This window comes from Alligator mississippiensis, chromosome 12 (assembly GCF_030867095.1).
Source record: "Alligator mississippiensis isolate rAllMis1 chromosome 12, rAllMis1, whole genome shotgun sequence".
In the NCBI taxonomy this organism is placed as follows: Eukaryota; Metazoa; Chordata; order Crocodylia; family Alligatoridae; genus Alligator; species Alligator mississippiensis.
The window spans coordinates 49,214,407-49,231,003 of NC_081835.1; the positions used below are offsets into that span (position 1 = coordinate 49,214,407).

General features: G+C 48.0%; 1 protein-coding gene across 6 annotated transcripts in view; it reads right to left on the reverse strand.

The window, feature by feature from the left end:
• Positions 1–16,597, reverse strand: part of LRSAM1 (leucine rich repeat and sterile alpha motif containing 1) — a 55,692-nt gene that overhangs the window by 8,587 nt on the left and 30,508 nt on the right. For 3 of the 6 annotated variants that reach the window (XM_059715460.1, XM_059715459.1, XM_059715461.1), the window contains exons 16-25: positions 15,884–15,983; positions 13,616–13,703; positions 12,685–12,759; positions 10,998–11,078; positions 8,289–8,384; positions 7,505–7,603; positions 6,525–6,656; positions 5,874–5,961; positions 5,353–5,501; positions 3,023–4,468 (exon numbers count right to left, since the gene is read on the reverse strand). In XM_059715460.1, the coding sequence (XP_059571443.1) occupies positions 4,343–4,468; positions 5,353–5,501; positions 5,874–5,961; positions 6,525–6,656; positions 7,505–7,603; positions 8,289–8,384; positions 10,998–11,078; positions 12,685–12,759; positions 13,616–13,703; positions 15,884–15,983 (1,034 nt within the window). In that variant the 3' untranslated portion in view covers positions 3,023–4,342. The remainder of the gene's footprint in view (positions 1–3,022; positions 4,469–5,352; positions 5,502–5,873; positions 5,962–6,524; positions 6,657–7,504; positions 7,604–8,288; positions 8,385–10,997; positions 11,079–12,684; positions 12,760–13,615; positions 13,704–15,883; positions 15,984–16,597) is intronic. The other 3 variants (XM_014602681.3, XM_059715462.1, XM_059715463.1) reach the window with 3 other exon arrangements.

A 16,597-nucleotide genomic window follows, 5' to 3' on the forward strand; every position in this document is an offset into this window, starting at 1 on the left:
TTGACTTTGATACCCAATCAGACATGCACCAAAATCAGGGTCAATGGAAAACAGGGATGGAAAGAGCCTCAGGTCACATCTAGCCGAACCCCTGCTTAAGGCAGGATCATTTGTGACAATTGTGGGAGGTCCTGGATGACTGGAAAAGAGCAAAAACAGTGCTCATCTTTAAGAAAGGGAAGGAGGAGGATCTAGGGAACTACAGACCAGTCAGCATCACCTCAGTCCCCGGAAAAATCACGAAGCAGATCCTCAAGGAATTCATTTCTAAGCACTTGGAAGAGACGGTGACTAGGAACAGTCAGCATGGATTCACCAAGGGCAAGTCATGCTGACCAACCTGATTGTCTTCTACAAAATAACTGTCTCTGTGGATGCAGGGAAAGCAGTGGACATGATAGACCTTAACTTTAGTAAGGCTTTTGATACCGTATCCCACAACATTCTTGCAAGCAAGCTGACCAAGTATGGGTTGGATGAAAGGACTCCAAGTGGACAGAAAGCTGGTTGGATTGTTGGATTCAAAGGGTAGCAATCAAAGGCTCAATGTCTAGTTGGCAGCCGGTATCAAGTGGAGTGCCCCAGGAGTTGGTCCATGGGCTGGTTATGTTCAATATCTTCATTAACAATCTGGAAGATGGCACAGAGTGCACCCTCAGGAAGTTCATGGATGGCAAAGCTGGTGGGTCTAGTAGATACACTAGGAGATAGGGCTAGGATTCAGAGTGACCTAGACAAATTGGAGGATTGGACCAAAAGGAATCACATGAGGTTCAACAAGTGCAAAGCCCTGCACTTAGGATGGAACAGTCCCAAGTGCCACTACACACTGGGGACTGACTGGCTAAGCAGCAGCTCTGCAGAAAAGTACCTGCGGGTTACAGTGGACAGTAAGATGGATATGAGTCCCAGTGTGCCTTTGCTGCCAAGAAAACTAATGGCATACTGGGCTACATTAGGAGGAGCATTGCTAGCAGATTGAGGGAAGTCATTATTCCACTCTATTCTACATTGGTGAGGCCACATCTGAAGAACTGTATCCAGTTTTGGGCCCCCCACTATAGAAAAGATGTGGACAAGTTGGAAAGAGTCCAGTGGAGGGCAACAAAATTGGTTCAGGGGCTGAGGCACATGATTTATGAGAGGCTGAGGGAACTGGGCTTATTTAGTCTGCAGAAGAGAAGACGGAGGGGGATTTAATAACAGCCTTCAACTACCTGAAGGGGGTCCAAAGAGGATGAAGCTGGACTGTTCTCAGTGGGGGCAGATGACAGAACAAGGAGCAATGGTCTCAAGTTGCAGCACGGCAAGTTTAGGTTGGATAATAGGAAAAACTCTCACTAGGAGGGTGGTGAAGCACTGGAACAGGTTACCTAGAGAGGGGGTGGAATCTCCATCCTTGCATGTTTTTAAGATCCAGCTAGATAAAGCCCTGGCTAGAATGATCTAGTTGGGGATGGTCCTGTTTTGAGCCAGGAGTTGGACTAGATGACCTCCAGAGGTCCCTTCCAACCCTAATTTTCTATGGTTCTATGATCCCTGCCTAAACCATCTCAGACAGGTGGATGTCTAACCTGCACTTAAAAACTTCTCTAAGTTGTCTCTTCCAGTGCTAAACCCCTCACCCTCAACACCACTAGGCTACAGCTGCCCACAAAGAGAGGCCTGATCATGTACAAAGTGCAACACAGCTGAGGAAGATGCTACTAACCTGCTGCTCTCATATGGAGTCCCATATCAGAATGGAAGGACCTTATCCTGGGAAACACTAGGTGCCTCCCACATCTCTGGAGTCCACAGGAGTGAAGAGGCCTCAGCTCCTTGGAGGGTTGGACTCCAAGGGTATGTACAAGACAGGAATAAAAGTCCATGGGGATAAGAAGAGCAGGGGATAGGGCAAACCAAGGAGAGAAAAGCCTCCATTAAAGCCTCTGCCCCTTTCACATTTAGAATGGTGTTTCACTACCTGGCTCCCTCCCTCCCTCCCTCCCTCCCTCCCTGTGTGAGATATATAGCCCCTGGCCCCCCACTGCCATCACACTGGGTTCTGGCACTGTTTGGGGTCATCAAACAGATTTGAAATGACCACATATCCAACACATACATATCACTCCTCAGGCCTGGATTGCTCTCAGTATCCCCTGAAACCCAGGGTGTATGCAGACAACACTGATTCCCACAGGTACACATGGATACACCAGCAGCACAGTGGCTTCTGCTGAAATACTATGCTATTGACTGAGAAGGGAACAGGAGTGGGCACTGGCCCCAGAGACGAAGTCATGGCATATGACCCCGTCTACAGACTGAAACTTAAATGCAAAGCAAAAAAAACCTCTCATCTGACAGATCTGCCCTGCCCTGCCCTGGGCTGCAGCCTGATGCTGACACCCACATGCTACAGCAAGAACACACCCTCTGAATTCTCCTTTATACAGCTCCAAATACTGAAGGAACCAAGGAGAGTAGCAGCAGTGCTCCTCTGTAGACCCAGGCCTGCTGTAAGCAGGGCTAGCTCTGCCAAATGACCCTTGGTCTCTCCTCTTCCAGGCCTCTTCCTCCCCTCATCTCTGCTCACAGCCCTGTCCCCCTCTCCCTCCCACCCCCGAGAATCTAGTGTTGAGCCAACATCACCGGTTATGCTGAGCTGGGTCTTTGAATGTAGACAGAAGCAGAAATATAATCCCAAGAATCTCATTTTCAAGCAGGTCTTGACCTTCTGCTGATGGAAGGGAAAAGTCAATGCCCAGCTCCCTGCCTTACCCACCCCTTCCACTGCCTCATGTTTCTAGAAAAAAAAGTAACTAAACAATGACCAGCAGAAACCAGCTGCTTTTTAACGGTTTCTCCTGGGGGGAGCTGTTACAAAGGGGCAGGAGCAAGCCATTCAGTTTATACTTCAAGGTCAAGAAGACAGGAACATACTGGAATCATTATTCATTAATTAAACTGGGGAATTAACCAGAAGTCATGCTCACAATGACAATGCAAAGCTGCCAAGAGCTCCATCAGTGATATTTACCTTCCATCATCCCCAGCTAGCTCCAGCCCGAGGTTATTACAAGAACACACAGCTACATCACCACCAGTTGGTTTTGTGGAGGTAGCAGCAATACTCCAGAAGAGGCAAGAGTCTTGGGAACTCCTGGCTAGGCCCACAATTCCAGTGCTGGCCACCTCTACAAACCAGCTTCAGGTCCAAACCTGAAACAATTCCATAAGAAGAGTTGACGCCGTCAAAACGGGGGTGCAGCTTGGCTGTCATCCCTCCAGCCATTCCATTGACACATGTTGCTCGGTTCATGACCCCCACAGCTCCGGAGAATAAGGGAGGTGCCTCCCTGACCTGCCACTTCATTACAACCTGGTCAGCTGCAGTCAATGATACAGGCTGGGGTAGTTTTTTCCATTCAGAGAAGAGCCCCTCTGTGCCTGATGGTAGAGCCAACTCCACTCTGCTCCAAGCTGAGAGGCACATGGGCCCTTGCCCTTCAGTGGGAGCAGCATCAAAAGGAGGGGTTGCTCCACTGTCAGTTCCTACCAGTCCCAAGTAGCTGCACAAGGCTGTCTGCTTAAGGGTCAGATCCCTGCGGTGCTTGTTGCCAAAGCCTGGGTCACAGAGCATGAAAGCAGCTTGGGTGTGAGGGACTGGCAGGGTTCCCACCAAATCACACACCTGCTGCCAAGTGCTTTTCCCAGAGAGTTCATCACCCCTTCCACTGAGTATCCTGGGCATCAGTGAGAAGGGAGCTACAAAGACCAATCAAATCTGTCTCCTTTGTGACTGAGAGGACAGGCTGTTCCCAGGTGCTGCAAAAGCATGATTCTGAGGGCAAATAAATAAATTAAGGAGAGGACCTTGTCTGCTCAGCCCCAGGAAAGGACACCAGACAGGCATCTCAAGGACACAAACACACACAGAAAGGGGAGCCTAAAGGCAACGGAGTCAGAAACCAGACACTTGGGGGAACTTGAGATGTTCTCAGACAACAGGAGTCAGTCAGCGAGGTTTGCTTTCCCATAGTGCGGTGCTGGGGGGTGCATTTCAGGGACCAAAGGGTTGCTGCAGGGAAGGAGGGGCATGCCTACATGCACATACAAAGGCAGTCAGCCAGAGGAGCCATACACCTGTGAGGAAGAGGTGACAGTGCCCATTCCAGTCCTTCCCACAGCAGACTAAGGCTCAGAGGGGCCAATATAGTGCATGTGGGAGCTTCACATCAGGAGCGGTTGGCTAATGTACTGCGATAGGGGGATGCAGACCAGGGCAGGGGGCTAAACTCTCCTTGGCCTCCTGGCTAGCAGCATCCCAAGCCCTGCAAGTGGAACAGCTCTGCTCCCGCTAGCCACTGTGGAAGATGCGGATGCGCTGCACGATGTCCTGGCGGCAGAGGGGGCAGGTGCGCAGGGCCTCACAACACGTCTGGCAGCAGCATACGTGGCCACAGGTCAGGAAGATCATGTGGGCCTGTGGGGAGGAGGCAAGGTCACAAAGTTACTTTGCTCCTTCACTTGAGGAACCAAAACCTTGTACTCAGTTACCATCCAAGCCTCAATAAGAACAGTTTTTTTTCCCATGCCCTGCTTCCACAGAGAAAAAACAAGGCAGAGAGGACTCAGCCACAGTCACCCCCTGTGTTTGGCTAGGATGGAAATAGAAGGCAAGCACCCTGACCCTTGGTACCTCTCCTGACAGAGCACAATGCCTCTTGGGGAGATCCACTGTACCAAGCCAAGCCTTTGATTCAGTTAACTACCCAAACACACTGTGCAAGAAAAGGCCTAGTGACACAGAGAGCTTCAGAAGCTCCCCCTGTGGAGACCTGTGTTTAAGACCGGGCCCCCGACCAGCTCCAGGAACAAGTCAGGGCTGAACTGGCAGCCCCAGCCTGGGCATTTATCTCATCCACTCTATTTTCAGGGATAACCTAAAAGGAAAATTCATAAGTGTCTCTCCCACAAACCCCAAACCCAAAAGGCTTTGTTTTGCTTCCCCCCTCACCCCTTGTCCCAAGGAAAGATGTGTTTAGGAGACAAGAGAAGTAGGGTACAGGCATTTCTACTCATTGCTGCCCTCTGCCAGTTTGACAGCCCAGGCCTGTAGGAGCCCAGGAGACAGGTGAAATTACAGACCATGGAGACACACTGGCCTGTGAGGAGTGCACAGTACCCTATAGCAGCCAGCTTTTGATCCTGCAAGCTACACATGGGAAGATGATGAGAGGGCTCCTGCCCAGTCTAGGCAGCCAGATTCTGCCTAGGGGCAAAGGCTGTGGGAGCGCTCTATTGTGCATGGCTCTGACCTACAGCACAGCAACACACACAGTCCCATTCCCAACTCCAGGGTCTTACCTCCCGCTCCATGCAGACAACACACTCCGACCTCCTCTCATCCAGCTCCAGCTGTGCAGCAGAAGGGAACACAGCACTGGGGATTTCTTCTGAGGGGGCACTGGGCTCTGGTGTGGCTGGGACCTCAGCCTCAGTTCTCTTCAACAGCTCTGCAATCACAAGAGAAAACCTGAGCACTAGACAGAGCTTTCTCTTCCAAACCAGCAAGTCTAAGCAGAACCAGCTAAGAGTGGTTCAGCACTCAGAGCCCTTCCACTTAAAGCAGCCTTACTGCAGTGAATGGCAGCACCCCTTTTGTACAACCAGCTCTTGGCTGCCATTTGTCCTGCTCCTAGCCTTGCCCCTCAGATCTCTTCTCCTCCACCTCCTGCTGTCCAACCTCACACAAAGCTGCAGACTACCTTGTCCAGTGGTATGAGGCTGCTCTGGACTTGATGGAGAACAAGTCTCTTTATACAACCACTAGCATTTAGTGTCAATGTATCTAACTCCCATTGATCAGGCAGAAAAACATGTGGTACCTGTACCTGGGATTGTTTCAGCCACAGCCAGGATCTCCTGGGCTCGCCTAAGGATGGTGTGCTGCAGGCCAGTTTCTGTAATTCCGATCTGCAGCACAAGGAGAGTTCAGTTAGCTCTGGGAGTGGGAAAGGCTGTGGTTCAAACAGCAGCCTTGGGCCTTGAGAAAGTGGGAGTGCCAGAGTTCCTTATTCTTAGCCTGGCATGATGATCCCCCTAAAGGGCATTAGGTGCTGAAGCCAGGGCCCAGGTGTCTCTTAGTATGGCCCTTCAAGTGGCATGGGGAACACCTAAAGGAAACCAAAGCCTGCACAGCAGCTTCACAGACCCCCTCCATGCAGATGCTATGAGAACAGCTTCTGCAGAGCAGTAGCAATTCAGGGATGCTCTCAAAGTGTCAGTGCTCTGCTGTGACACAGGTCCCTGGAGAAGAAGACCCCAGGAGCAGACACATGAAACAGCACTGGTATTTCCAACCATCCCCAGAACAGGACTCTGCAATGTATCAGGTGCACGACCACGAGCTTCAGCAGGATCCTGCATCTAGGGCCAAACTACAAGACCTAACAGGGTGCCCAGAGCTCAGGCAGCATTAACTCCCCTTGAGTTCAGTGTGAAGGCAGGGAATTGCTCTGCTGTGTGCTGTCTTGTACCTTTTCCAGGTCACTGGTGGTCATGGTGCTGAGCATTTCCAATGATATCCGATGATGTGCAAAGATCGGCATATACTGTTCAGCTGAGAGCTCAATGAGCAGGTTTACCAGCTGCCTTTCCATGCCCTCTTCCTGCAAAACACAAAGCAAGAGCTCAGCTTTTGCTTTGCTGCAGTAGCAGTCCAGGAACACTACCTGTGCAAGGCAGCTTTGCAGGTGGGCGGAACCCCATTCAGCACTGCTCGGGATATGCAGAGAAAGGAACAGGCATTGCTCTCAATCTAGCTCTCAAGACCAAAACCCTGCTGGTTACTGGTAGCTGGCTGGAAGCATTTGGCTTTCTGAGTGACACTTGGCACTCGTACTTTGATGCTCTACAAGCCACAAAGCAAATACGACATCTCTGGAAAAATAAAACAAAGGAACACTAGCACTTCACGTTCCTGTAGGCACCCGCCACCTGAAGTGCTTTATAAACACAAGCCAATCTGCACCCAAACAGAGATAATTTCTTCCACCTCTTGGCCACTCCAGCAGCTATTTTAACAGCTTACAACAGGACAGTGCAGGCATTTAAGGCAGGAAGTGAAAGGGACTCTTGCATTCAGCTGAAATGGCAGGGGGATGTAGGGAAGCCAAATGGAGCTGCCTGAGCTGAAGTTCAACTAAGACTAAAAAAAATCTATTGTAAAAATTGCTGCAGTGTTTTTGATCACCAGGACCAGTCTGAAATGCAAGTTTTTAGCTCACACCAGTAAATCTAAACACGGTGACTGCTGACCCCATACTTGGGTATTTGCTCACTACAAACCGAGGGTGTGGAGAGAGACCAATATCAAAAGCAGGGAGGGCAGTGGGACATGCCTGTCACCTACTTATACCTAAGGCAGGGCAGTCTTTTGTTACATGTATGTACAGTGCGTAACACCGTGGGGCCCCTATACACTACTGTAGCAAGCAATAAGCAGCAGTGACCTGACCTGGAGCTTCAAGGAGAGAGGTTTCTGGTTTAGCAGGCGCTGGTATTGGATCAGCCAGTAGTTCTCTTGTTTGGTTTCACTTTTTGCTTCCATCTCATACTGGAAAAACACAACACAAAGTGATTCAGTTGGCTGTCTTAGGGGGAGCCTGACTTATGCAGTCAAGAAAGAAAGGCACCTTGCCCTGTGCATTGCCAGTGGGCAGCAGGACTGTACATAAGGTGGACATTAACAGCCTCCCTCTGGCTGGCCCTGCTTTAACTCTCCACTTCACACTTATGCTCTGCAGGTCAGGAGGCTGCAGGGCACTCTTGGGATTCTGCATTCCCCTCCACACCCGCCCTTTGTTTGCTTTGGCCCTGCAGGCTGAGACCAGGTCTATGTTGAAGGGCTGCCATAGGCCAGGGCTACTGACAGTGAGAGGAGACAGCATACCACAGCATCAGACCATGGACTCCATGCATAGTGGCAGTGGGGCCTGCTTTCCTCTTCCCAATCTCTCCCCTGGTTACTACTGCTACCAGAAGTCAAACTTCCTCTGGCACATGGGGGAATGCATGCCAGTCTCTGGCAAAAACAATGCGAGCACTGCTCTAAGAACCAGTCCAAGCCAAAGCCTGCTGAAGCCTCCTATCAGGACAAGCCCTGTAAGCACAGGATTTTAGAACCCTTTCCATCCCCTTTGCTTCCCCATTGCAAGCAGCCCCCTTCCTCCTCTCTATCCTGCAGAGCACAGTCTGTGTACTCCCTCATCCATGCAGAGAAGTTATATAGCCCCATTTACCAGGATTTGGTGCAGTTCCTCTTCCCTTTGTTTCTTCTCTTTGAGTAGCTGCTGCAGCAGATTACTAAGGGCTTGGCGTTGGTCTGCTATCACCTCCTGCAACAGAAGCAAAGGTATCCATGTCTTGGGACCACCTCTCTGGGATCAGCCACTCCTTCATTCCATCCAGGAGGGCAGGGATTATTTTGGCCAAAAATTCAACCCAATTTTGTTGTGCCATGTCCAAATGAACCTCAGCAAATCTGAACAGATGGCTTGATCCTGCCCACACAGCTCCCCTAGGAGGTATTGCAACAAACATTAGTTACTGTTATGGTAATTTTCCTCTCTCCTATTTAACCTCCTGCATTAGTCCATGATGGATAACATCTCTCAGTCACAGCCCACAATGGACTGACCCACACTAGACTTACCTAAAACAGCCCTCTACCAACAGCCCACTCCACGTAGAGTTTCTGCTTTCCTTTATGACAACTATGTTCCCTTTCCTTATTTGCAAAAAGGGCCATGGAAACTGAGTTCTACAAGTCTGCAGGTACCCAAGGCAGATGGGGTTCTTCTTGAACAGCATCTCTGTTCCCTTTCAGATATTAGTTCCTTGCCTACTGAACACAATCATACACCACAATAAGAGGGCATCTCACTCGGTTTGCTGGCTCTGTATGCTAAGGCAGGGAATGAGATTTTGTTATATGGCACCCTGAGGAGGGGGTTGTGTTAGAAGTAGAGGGTGCTACAGAAAAACAACTGCTGTTACAATGCACCACTAATCCTGACAGTGGGACAGTTCAAACCACTCCTGGACAGTCTAACCCACAGTGTTTCGCAGTGGCCACACCAGGCACAACTTTAAGGTTGCATCCAACTGGCCCTCTCTGCATCTGGTGGATCATCAAGTGGGATGAGGCCATCAGATGACTGGCTCAAAAGACTTCAGGCACCTGGGAAGAAGGGGTGGGTGATACTGTTTCGTGGTTAACTCCACAGAAGAGGCTTGATGAGCACAGGTCTGTCTCACGTGGAGACAGGATGCTCAGAGAGGCTCTTTTTGACCAGGATTCCTTGAGGGAAAAATGCAAACTGACAGGCTTGCCAGCTGGCACTTCCTCCTACAAGAACCTGGGTGTGTTCTGGTCAGTGCTTTTGGGTATTGCTGTACCGGGGGCAAAGGGGTATTTTTCAGGAGAAATGACAGATGTGTCATGACTGCAGGTGAGCCTCTGTAGATAAAACTGGGAGAGGTCTAATCCAACAATTTTTAAGGTCTGAGAAATACTCCTTTCTAATAGGGCACTGAGTATAAGACCACTGACTAGCAAAACCCAAAACAGTCCCTTCTCATGATGCTCTTGCAAAGGTAAAATGATTCTGTGCAACAGAATGTCCTATTTACATGGTTTTTTAATGATTAATTTCTTTCAAACAGTGATCCAAGCATGTGGATTTTGTAAGCAAGAACTAACTGGATCAGGAGCACTGAACCGGCTCACTTCCCTGAAGCTAGCAAGACAAACAGAGAAGAGAAAACCACCCATAAAACTCTGCTGGAAATGTACATCCATAAATAACACTGCTTTCACCCCCATAAGACTGTCCCGCTCCAAGCCCTTCTTTCAGCCCTTTCACCAGAGGAAAGTCATGGGGAGGGGGCAGTAACTCCAGAGGCATTAGCCACTGATGCTCTCAGAGGCATCTCCCTGTTTAACATTTAAATGGCAATTCCTGCCCAATGCTCCCCTTCCCCACCAAGCCAGCTTTTCTTGGTGACTTGTTGAGGCCTTCTCTCACAGGAGATAGACCCCCAAGTGCCCTTGTGGGCACTCCTTTGGCCTCCATGAAGGGCATATATCAAGCTCTTCCCAAAGAGCCCATTCACATACAGGAGATTTGGGAGGTTTCACCCCCTTCTACAGGTGTGGCTGGAACGAAGCTGCAGGGCTCCTCAGTGCAGCTCTGCAATGCCTGGGTCCTGTGAAGCCTGCGCTTCCCAGAAAGCATTAGTCCAGTTCAACTGGACAGAAAGGGGCACAAACCAGGTGCTGCAAGCTGGGGTCTGTGAAGCATCTACTATTGCCTAAAGATACCGGCCAATGATCTGATTAAGTAAATGTTGTGGGGTACTGGAGATGAGAAGACAATTACTGCAAAGGCACAAGAAAAAAAACCCTAAAGCCAAACTGCCTTAACCCAACTTGAAATATCTTGACAGGTGATCCCAGCTGGATGAAAACTACCCTTTGATGGGAGGATGGCTGGGCAGGGTGGATGCAGTTATGGCCTTGGAGATATGGCTTAGAAAGACAAAGGCAGAGAATTGTATGTCACTTTGGCAGAGATTTTTAAAAAAATTAAAATTAAAAAACCAAAACAATGTAAACATGAGATGCTTAGCAGGCGAGAGCTACTGGGAAAACTCATACCACCAGGGTCCTTTCTGCCCCAGTTAGCCCAGAGCCCACCACCCATACCCAAGGGTAATCTGACTTATTTGTACACCGAATGTTACTCCAGATGGTTAGAAGCAGCAGAATGCTCAACGTTTGCAGGAAGTACCATGGCAAAGGGAAGTTTGGACTCTCCTGCTGGGAATTTCCCCTCATGACCAAACATAAAACCACCAGGAAGTTGCAAACAGGAAAAGGAAGCAAGCGGTGCCTCTGAAATCCCCGAGCAAAGGTACAGAGTGGGGCAGCCCAGAGCCCTACATACCTGCAGCGTCTCTGTGTCCAGTTCTTGCCTCTTTAACTCCAGCTGTGTCAGCTGCAATAACTCTGTCTCTATTAACTTAATCTAAACAGAAGATGAAATACTTTTTACTGACATGTGAAATTACTTTTATTTATGCTACCTTAGAGCCAGCCCCAACTGCACAGCTGCTCTGGGAGGGAAGCAGAGTGGGACGGTACAGCTGCCTAGCACTTTACAAAGGCTGTTATCACTCTGCAATCTATGTCTGACACGTGCTCCAGGACTAAGTAAACAACCCACTGGATGTTCATGCATAGCATCTCACCTGATGGCAATAAGTTCTTCTCTCCCATTCTGTCTGGCACTGCCTGTCTCTAAACACTTTCTGTCAAAGGCTTTGGGACTGTTTTATAGTTAGTTAATCTGATCCAAGTTCATGGCCATGAATAGAGACAAATGCCTTTCTCTCTGTCACTACCATTACTTAGCTTGCAGGTCTCTGAGACAGGGACCTTCTCTCTGGGGTATCTTTGCACGATGGGGTCCTTCCTTCCAAGACCACTGTATACGTATTTTAGATAGGGAAACTGAGGCACAGAGAGGTGAAGTGACTTGCCCAAAATCCCACAGAAAATGAGTGGAAAAGCCCAGAATAGAGCCAGATATGCCTGTCAGTCTTCTACCCCCACCACCAGGCTACATCCTCACTGAGGAAAACCACCCTTGGCATGCAGCTGCCTGTGCCAAGTGCACCCAGACATTCCATTCATTGGAGGGGATGTCATTGGTCTGCAGGGATGGCAGAGGCAGATGCTAAGCTTTTAACAGAGAAGTACAGTATCCAGCAGCAAGGCCTGAGGACCAAACACGTCTCAGACCACCAGGCTCTTATTTCTGGTGAACTCCAGCAACAGGCACTAAATGCTTTTAAGAAATGCCATATGTACAACCCATAGGCTATTAGCAAGTGGCAAAGATTGGACCCCATGTGGTTTGTTATATTGAAACAGGGCCATTAAACGTATTCATCCTGTCTCTTGAAAGGAGGGCCTCTCCCTAGGGTCAGGAGCAGGAAAGTCTGGAGCCTTCTGTTGAGACACCACCCATCTCTTCTCCATAATTCAACAGTGGGTGTATTTCAACTCTGTTCTACCCCAAGCTGAGTCTCATGCATCCACCCCCACTAACGTGCTTCACCTTTAGCAAAATGGAGTTCAAAAAGGTAGGCTGGCAACAGAAAAAAATAATAATGAGCTCATGCATCAACATGCAGGGCTAATGTACTGGATGGAGATGCAATGGATTCTCATGGAGGTGGCAGCCCCAGCAAAATACAAAAACTGCTAGATAGCAGAGGCCTAGTGGTTTCCATCTGTCCATTCCTTGGGAACCAATGCAGGATTGTCCTCTAGAATCCACTCTTGAGTGTTTTCTCCAGTCAAATACTTAGACGCCCCAAGTACAGAGGAATCCACTGTTCCCCATGTACCTGATAGCCCTCACTGTCACTTAATCATTTACAACTGAGAACTGGACAAATATCAGCAGTGCCCAATGCTTTGTTATGCAACCCACCAAGAAAGCAAAGAACACTTTGCTTTCTTCATCCCCTACTCACATTCACAGCACCTTACTTTCTTTAGAGCAGTCACACCAGTTGGAGGAAGAAGCTGAATGGCTGGGTGCACTCTGGCCAGCATAGACTCACCTGGTTCCTGATCTGTCTGTGCATGAGATCTTTCTTCACCTGAAGGGCTTCAAAGGCAGCTTTCTGCATTTCAATCTAAGAGACAGATGACATCCTGCTTAGCCCAGGTGTGGGACCCACTCACACAGAGACAAATGGACCAATTATCCTCGCTAGAGTGAAATGAATTCATGCACACATTTGCAGGGTGCTCAGCCCTGCCACAAGCTCAGTATCTCATTTTTTTATTGTAATAAGTTACTCTTCACAGCACCAACGAGTAACAAAGAATGACATGGTTTTACAGACAGAACACTTCTTATCATGTCCTGTCTGAGAAAGTTGATGGCAGGTATTTAGCAGAATTCACAGATTCATTAGAATCCGACGGGCCCGTGATGTAAGTGCTTCTGCTATGGCCATTATGAGGCACTGAAATTACAACCAACATTTTCCAAACAGCCAGTATGTTTGAACACTTTATTTAAAACTCCGTAGTCTGAGTTTAAGCAGCACTAAGCACGCACATTTCTACCTGGAAGCCATGAGAATTCAGGTTATTCAGCATCTCAGAAAAATCAGACCCAAGTGTCTCAAACTGGGCATTCAAAATTAGAGGTGCACAGAAAATGCTGGCCTGCAAGCAACCTACCCTGAGCCACCCAGCAAGTCAGCCCCAAAGATAGGTCTCCTGCCTTACAGTCTTCTACCACAACCACCAGACCAGCTCTGTTTCCCATAACCTTTACTGCTCCCTAAAAGTGGTGCTTTCCTTTTAGGGAGCATACCACCTTCCACTGACTCTCTGGGTACAGAACAAGGAATCATATTTTTCCCTTTAGCCACCAAGGTCAGCTATCAAAGACTGCTGCAGCCCAATGAATTAATGTGGTCAACCCCACTCCATAGCCCTCCTACAGCATGCAGTTAGGCTCCCCATTCACAAACCTACCTCCTGCAAGATCTGACTAATGGCCTTGCTTTGGTCCAGCTGCTGCCAAGCCAGGATTTGCTGGAACTTCTGATCCATCTCTGCCAGGCTACAAGAAGATACAGCACCAGGGAATTATTGCAGAGTCTCAGATTCTGACACAAACAAGAGAAGCTGCAAATGGAAAGGAGCACTGAGGGAACCCAGGGACAGGGATTTCCTGAAAGAGAGGAGTTTATTACTGAGCAAGGCTGGCCAGCCAAGACTCATCTCATACCTGTATACAGACAGTCCTCGGACTTATGATACAATTGGTTCCTGAAAACCACGTCTTAAGTCGAAACATTGCAACTCTGAACCAATTTTCTTGTAAGAAACTATGTTATAAATGGGGGATTGGTTCCTGGACCAAGGTCCGATACTCTGTTTTCACAAAAAATACCCCAGAATTTTGTACTCGATCAATTATAGATGAGTAATATAGCTACACTAATATATTTATATTGTAAATACCAATCATATTGACTTTGCTGGACTTTTTGAAGAGTTCCTGGCTGGAGTCTTCTCAGGAATCTTGGCTGCAGGTTTTTCCAGAGTCTTGTCTGCTTTCTTAAAGAAAGCATCCAAGGAAGTTTGGACAGATGTTCTCCAGGGAGATGAGTGACAATGAACTTGTTCTCTGGTGTGGCATGGCATTACATTGGATCAAGTGTTGTAAAGTCAAAACTGACGTCAGGAAGTTGAAACTGGGTGTCGATTTATAAACGCTGTAAGTGCGAAATGTTGTAATTCGAAACGTCGTAAGTTGAGGACTGCCTGTATAGCAGGTTTGTAACCTCCTTTCCCATAACAAACCGGGCTGACAAATGAAAAGTTTACTGTGCTGCACCTGCTGAATGCAACTCAAGAGTCTAGATTAGCCATGAGCTTCTTGTAGACTATGTTGACCACATAATGAGTCTGAAAGCTAATATTATTTGTTTGGCAGCATGTTTTGATGAAGGGGACAAAATAATCTGCCCATATGTTGATATTACATATAGTTAAAATATGAGAGAAAGGGTCATTCGCTGCCTTCTGCAAGTGGTATATACTATTCCAGATGGAAAATGGTGCCTAGCTACCCACAGTAGATAGAATATTCTTCCTCTCCCTCCAATTAGGAGGGCCAAGCCCTCTCTGCTGAGAGCTAGGCAATGTGGCCAGATCTACATTACACCGCAATCCTTAAAGGGGCACAGTCCAGATTAAATGGCTAAATGGCACACCCCAGGAGGAGTTGGAAACCTTCTCCCCCACATTATGGAATGTGAAATTAGAAGAAATGCCTATGTCCAATTTTCAAATTTTATTGCGCTGTTTGTTTCCATCTGGCATTCCTGATAGCATGGAGAGCGAGGGGGTCAGTTTTGCAATGGCTTCTTGCCAACGCTGTTCAAAACAGACCAAAATAGGACTTGTCCACTCCTGAAAGTCACTGGAATTGCTGTTCCAGAATAATCATCCTGTAACTGATTCAGAGTCTGCCCCAGATACAGGGCTTCTTTTAGACAACTCAGCCCACATAATGGGACTGAAGCTTAATATTATTTATTTGGTGGCAGATTTTGGTGAAGGGAATCAAAAAACAAAATTCTGTTAATTTTTCAGTAATTCTCCAGGCACAGAACTCTGCCTAGTTCTGCCTCTTATTTCTCTCTAAGGTGGAACTAGGCAAAGGAAATTCCTCCCCGTCCCTGGCAGAAACACATTGTGACAGCCCAAAAAGACAAAAGGGAATTTGATGATCTACTTTGCAGCGCAGTTTCGCTCTGAGAGGTGATGTTATGCAGCCTGTTCTATAAGGTCCTGCTTTTATAGCCTCAGCAATTCCTAACTAAATGGGTTCATTTCTCAGGGAGATATCTCCCTGTACCCTACTGGTACTGTTATGTTCATAGCAGAACTACACATTAAGTATAATTGATTGAAGTGCAATGAACAAAGTGCATTGGCTGCTTCTAAGGGACAGAGACCAAAATTCTGATTTTTCTCTTCTCTGCAAAAGTGATTTAAACAAAATCTAATTGAAACCATAAATGTTCTCAGAGTCCCTGTAGTTGCCCCCCTTAATCACGCTGGACATTGCTCTTCTATCTGTAGTATTACTGTGTGCTGTTACATGGCTGCTACGTTCTGCACAAGAAGTGGCTGCGGATTCCTGGATATTTGTATAGGAACTGTTTGAGGTCTTTTGGAAGGAAAGGGGGCCACACAACAGTTCTACAAGCCCCATCACTCTGACGGTACCTGGAGCAGGCTTGGTTGACAAGGTCTTGCCGGCGGGATTCATAGGTCATTTGGATGAATTTGTTCTTGTAGCTCTCAGCCAGCATTTGCTGCATGGCAGCTGAAGGGCAAAGACAAGCTGTCAGTCTGTGTTACACAGTGGTGAAGTCCTGAGTACATCTAAACCATACAGAGGATGACTCTAAGAAGTGTTGCTATGAAACCCACCATACCCGCTCTATGGGCACTGAGTACATGCCAAGCAACCTGCTCTCTTTTATAAGAAGCTTTTAAGTATGCATGTAGAATCACACTAAGACACACTAAGACATTACATTCATCAGGAGTGTAGCATGCATGAAGTGGGCATGGTTTGTATTCCCTAGCCCAACCCCTTGATGGTATAGTCAGACTGCTGGTAACCAGCAGAGTCCTCGTTCTGTTACTGCAGCTACAAGCACCACTAATATCTGGCTCTTCCTTTCAGATTCCATTCCATTCTTGGCTTCTCATTTTAGCCCTTTCAGAGAGGAAAGTAAAACGGCTGCAGGAGTTTAGATGAGCAAGACTAGCCAGAAGAGCACCCTCCTGAGTCCTCTCTGAGGGTGTCATGACATCCTTTTTCCAGTCCCTGTACTACCACCTGCTGGAAGAAGCAGAATCACTAACAACTGTTCTCAGCTCAGAAAGGGTGATCTGTTCTCCCCACTGTTGTTTGGGCCTATACCCAGCTGT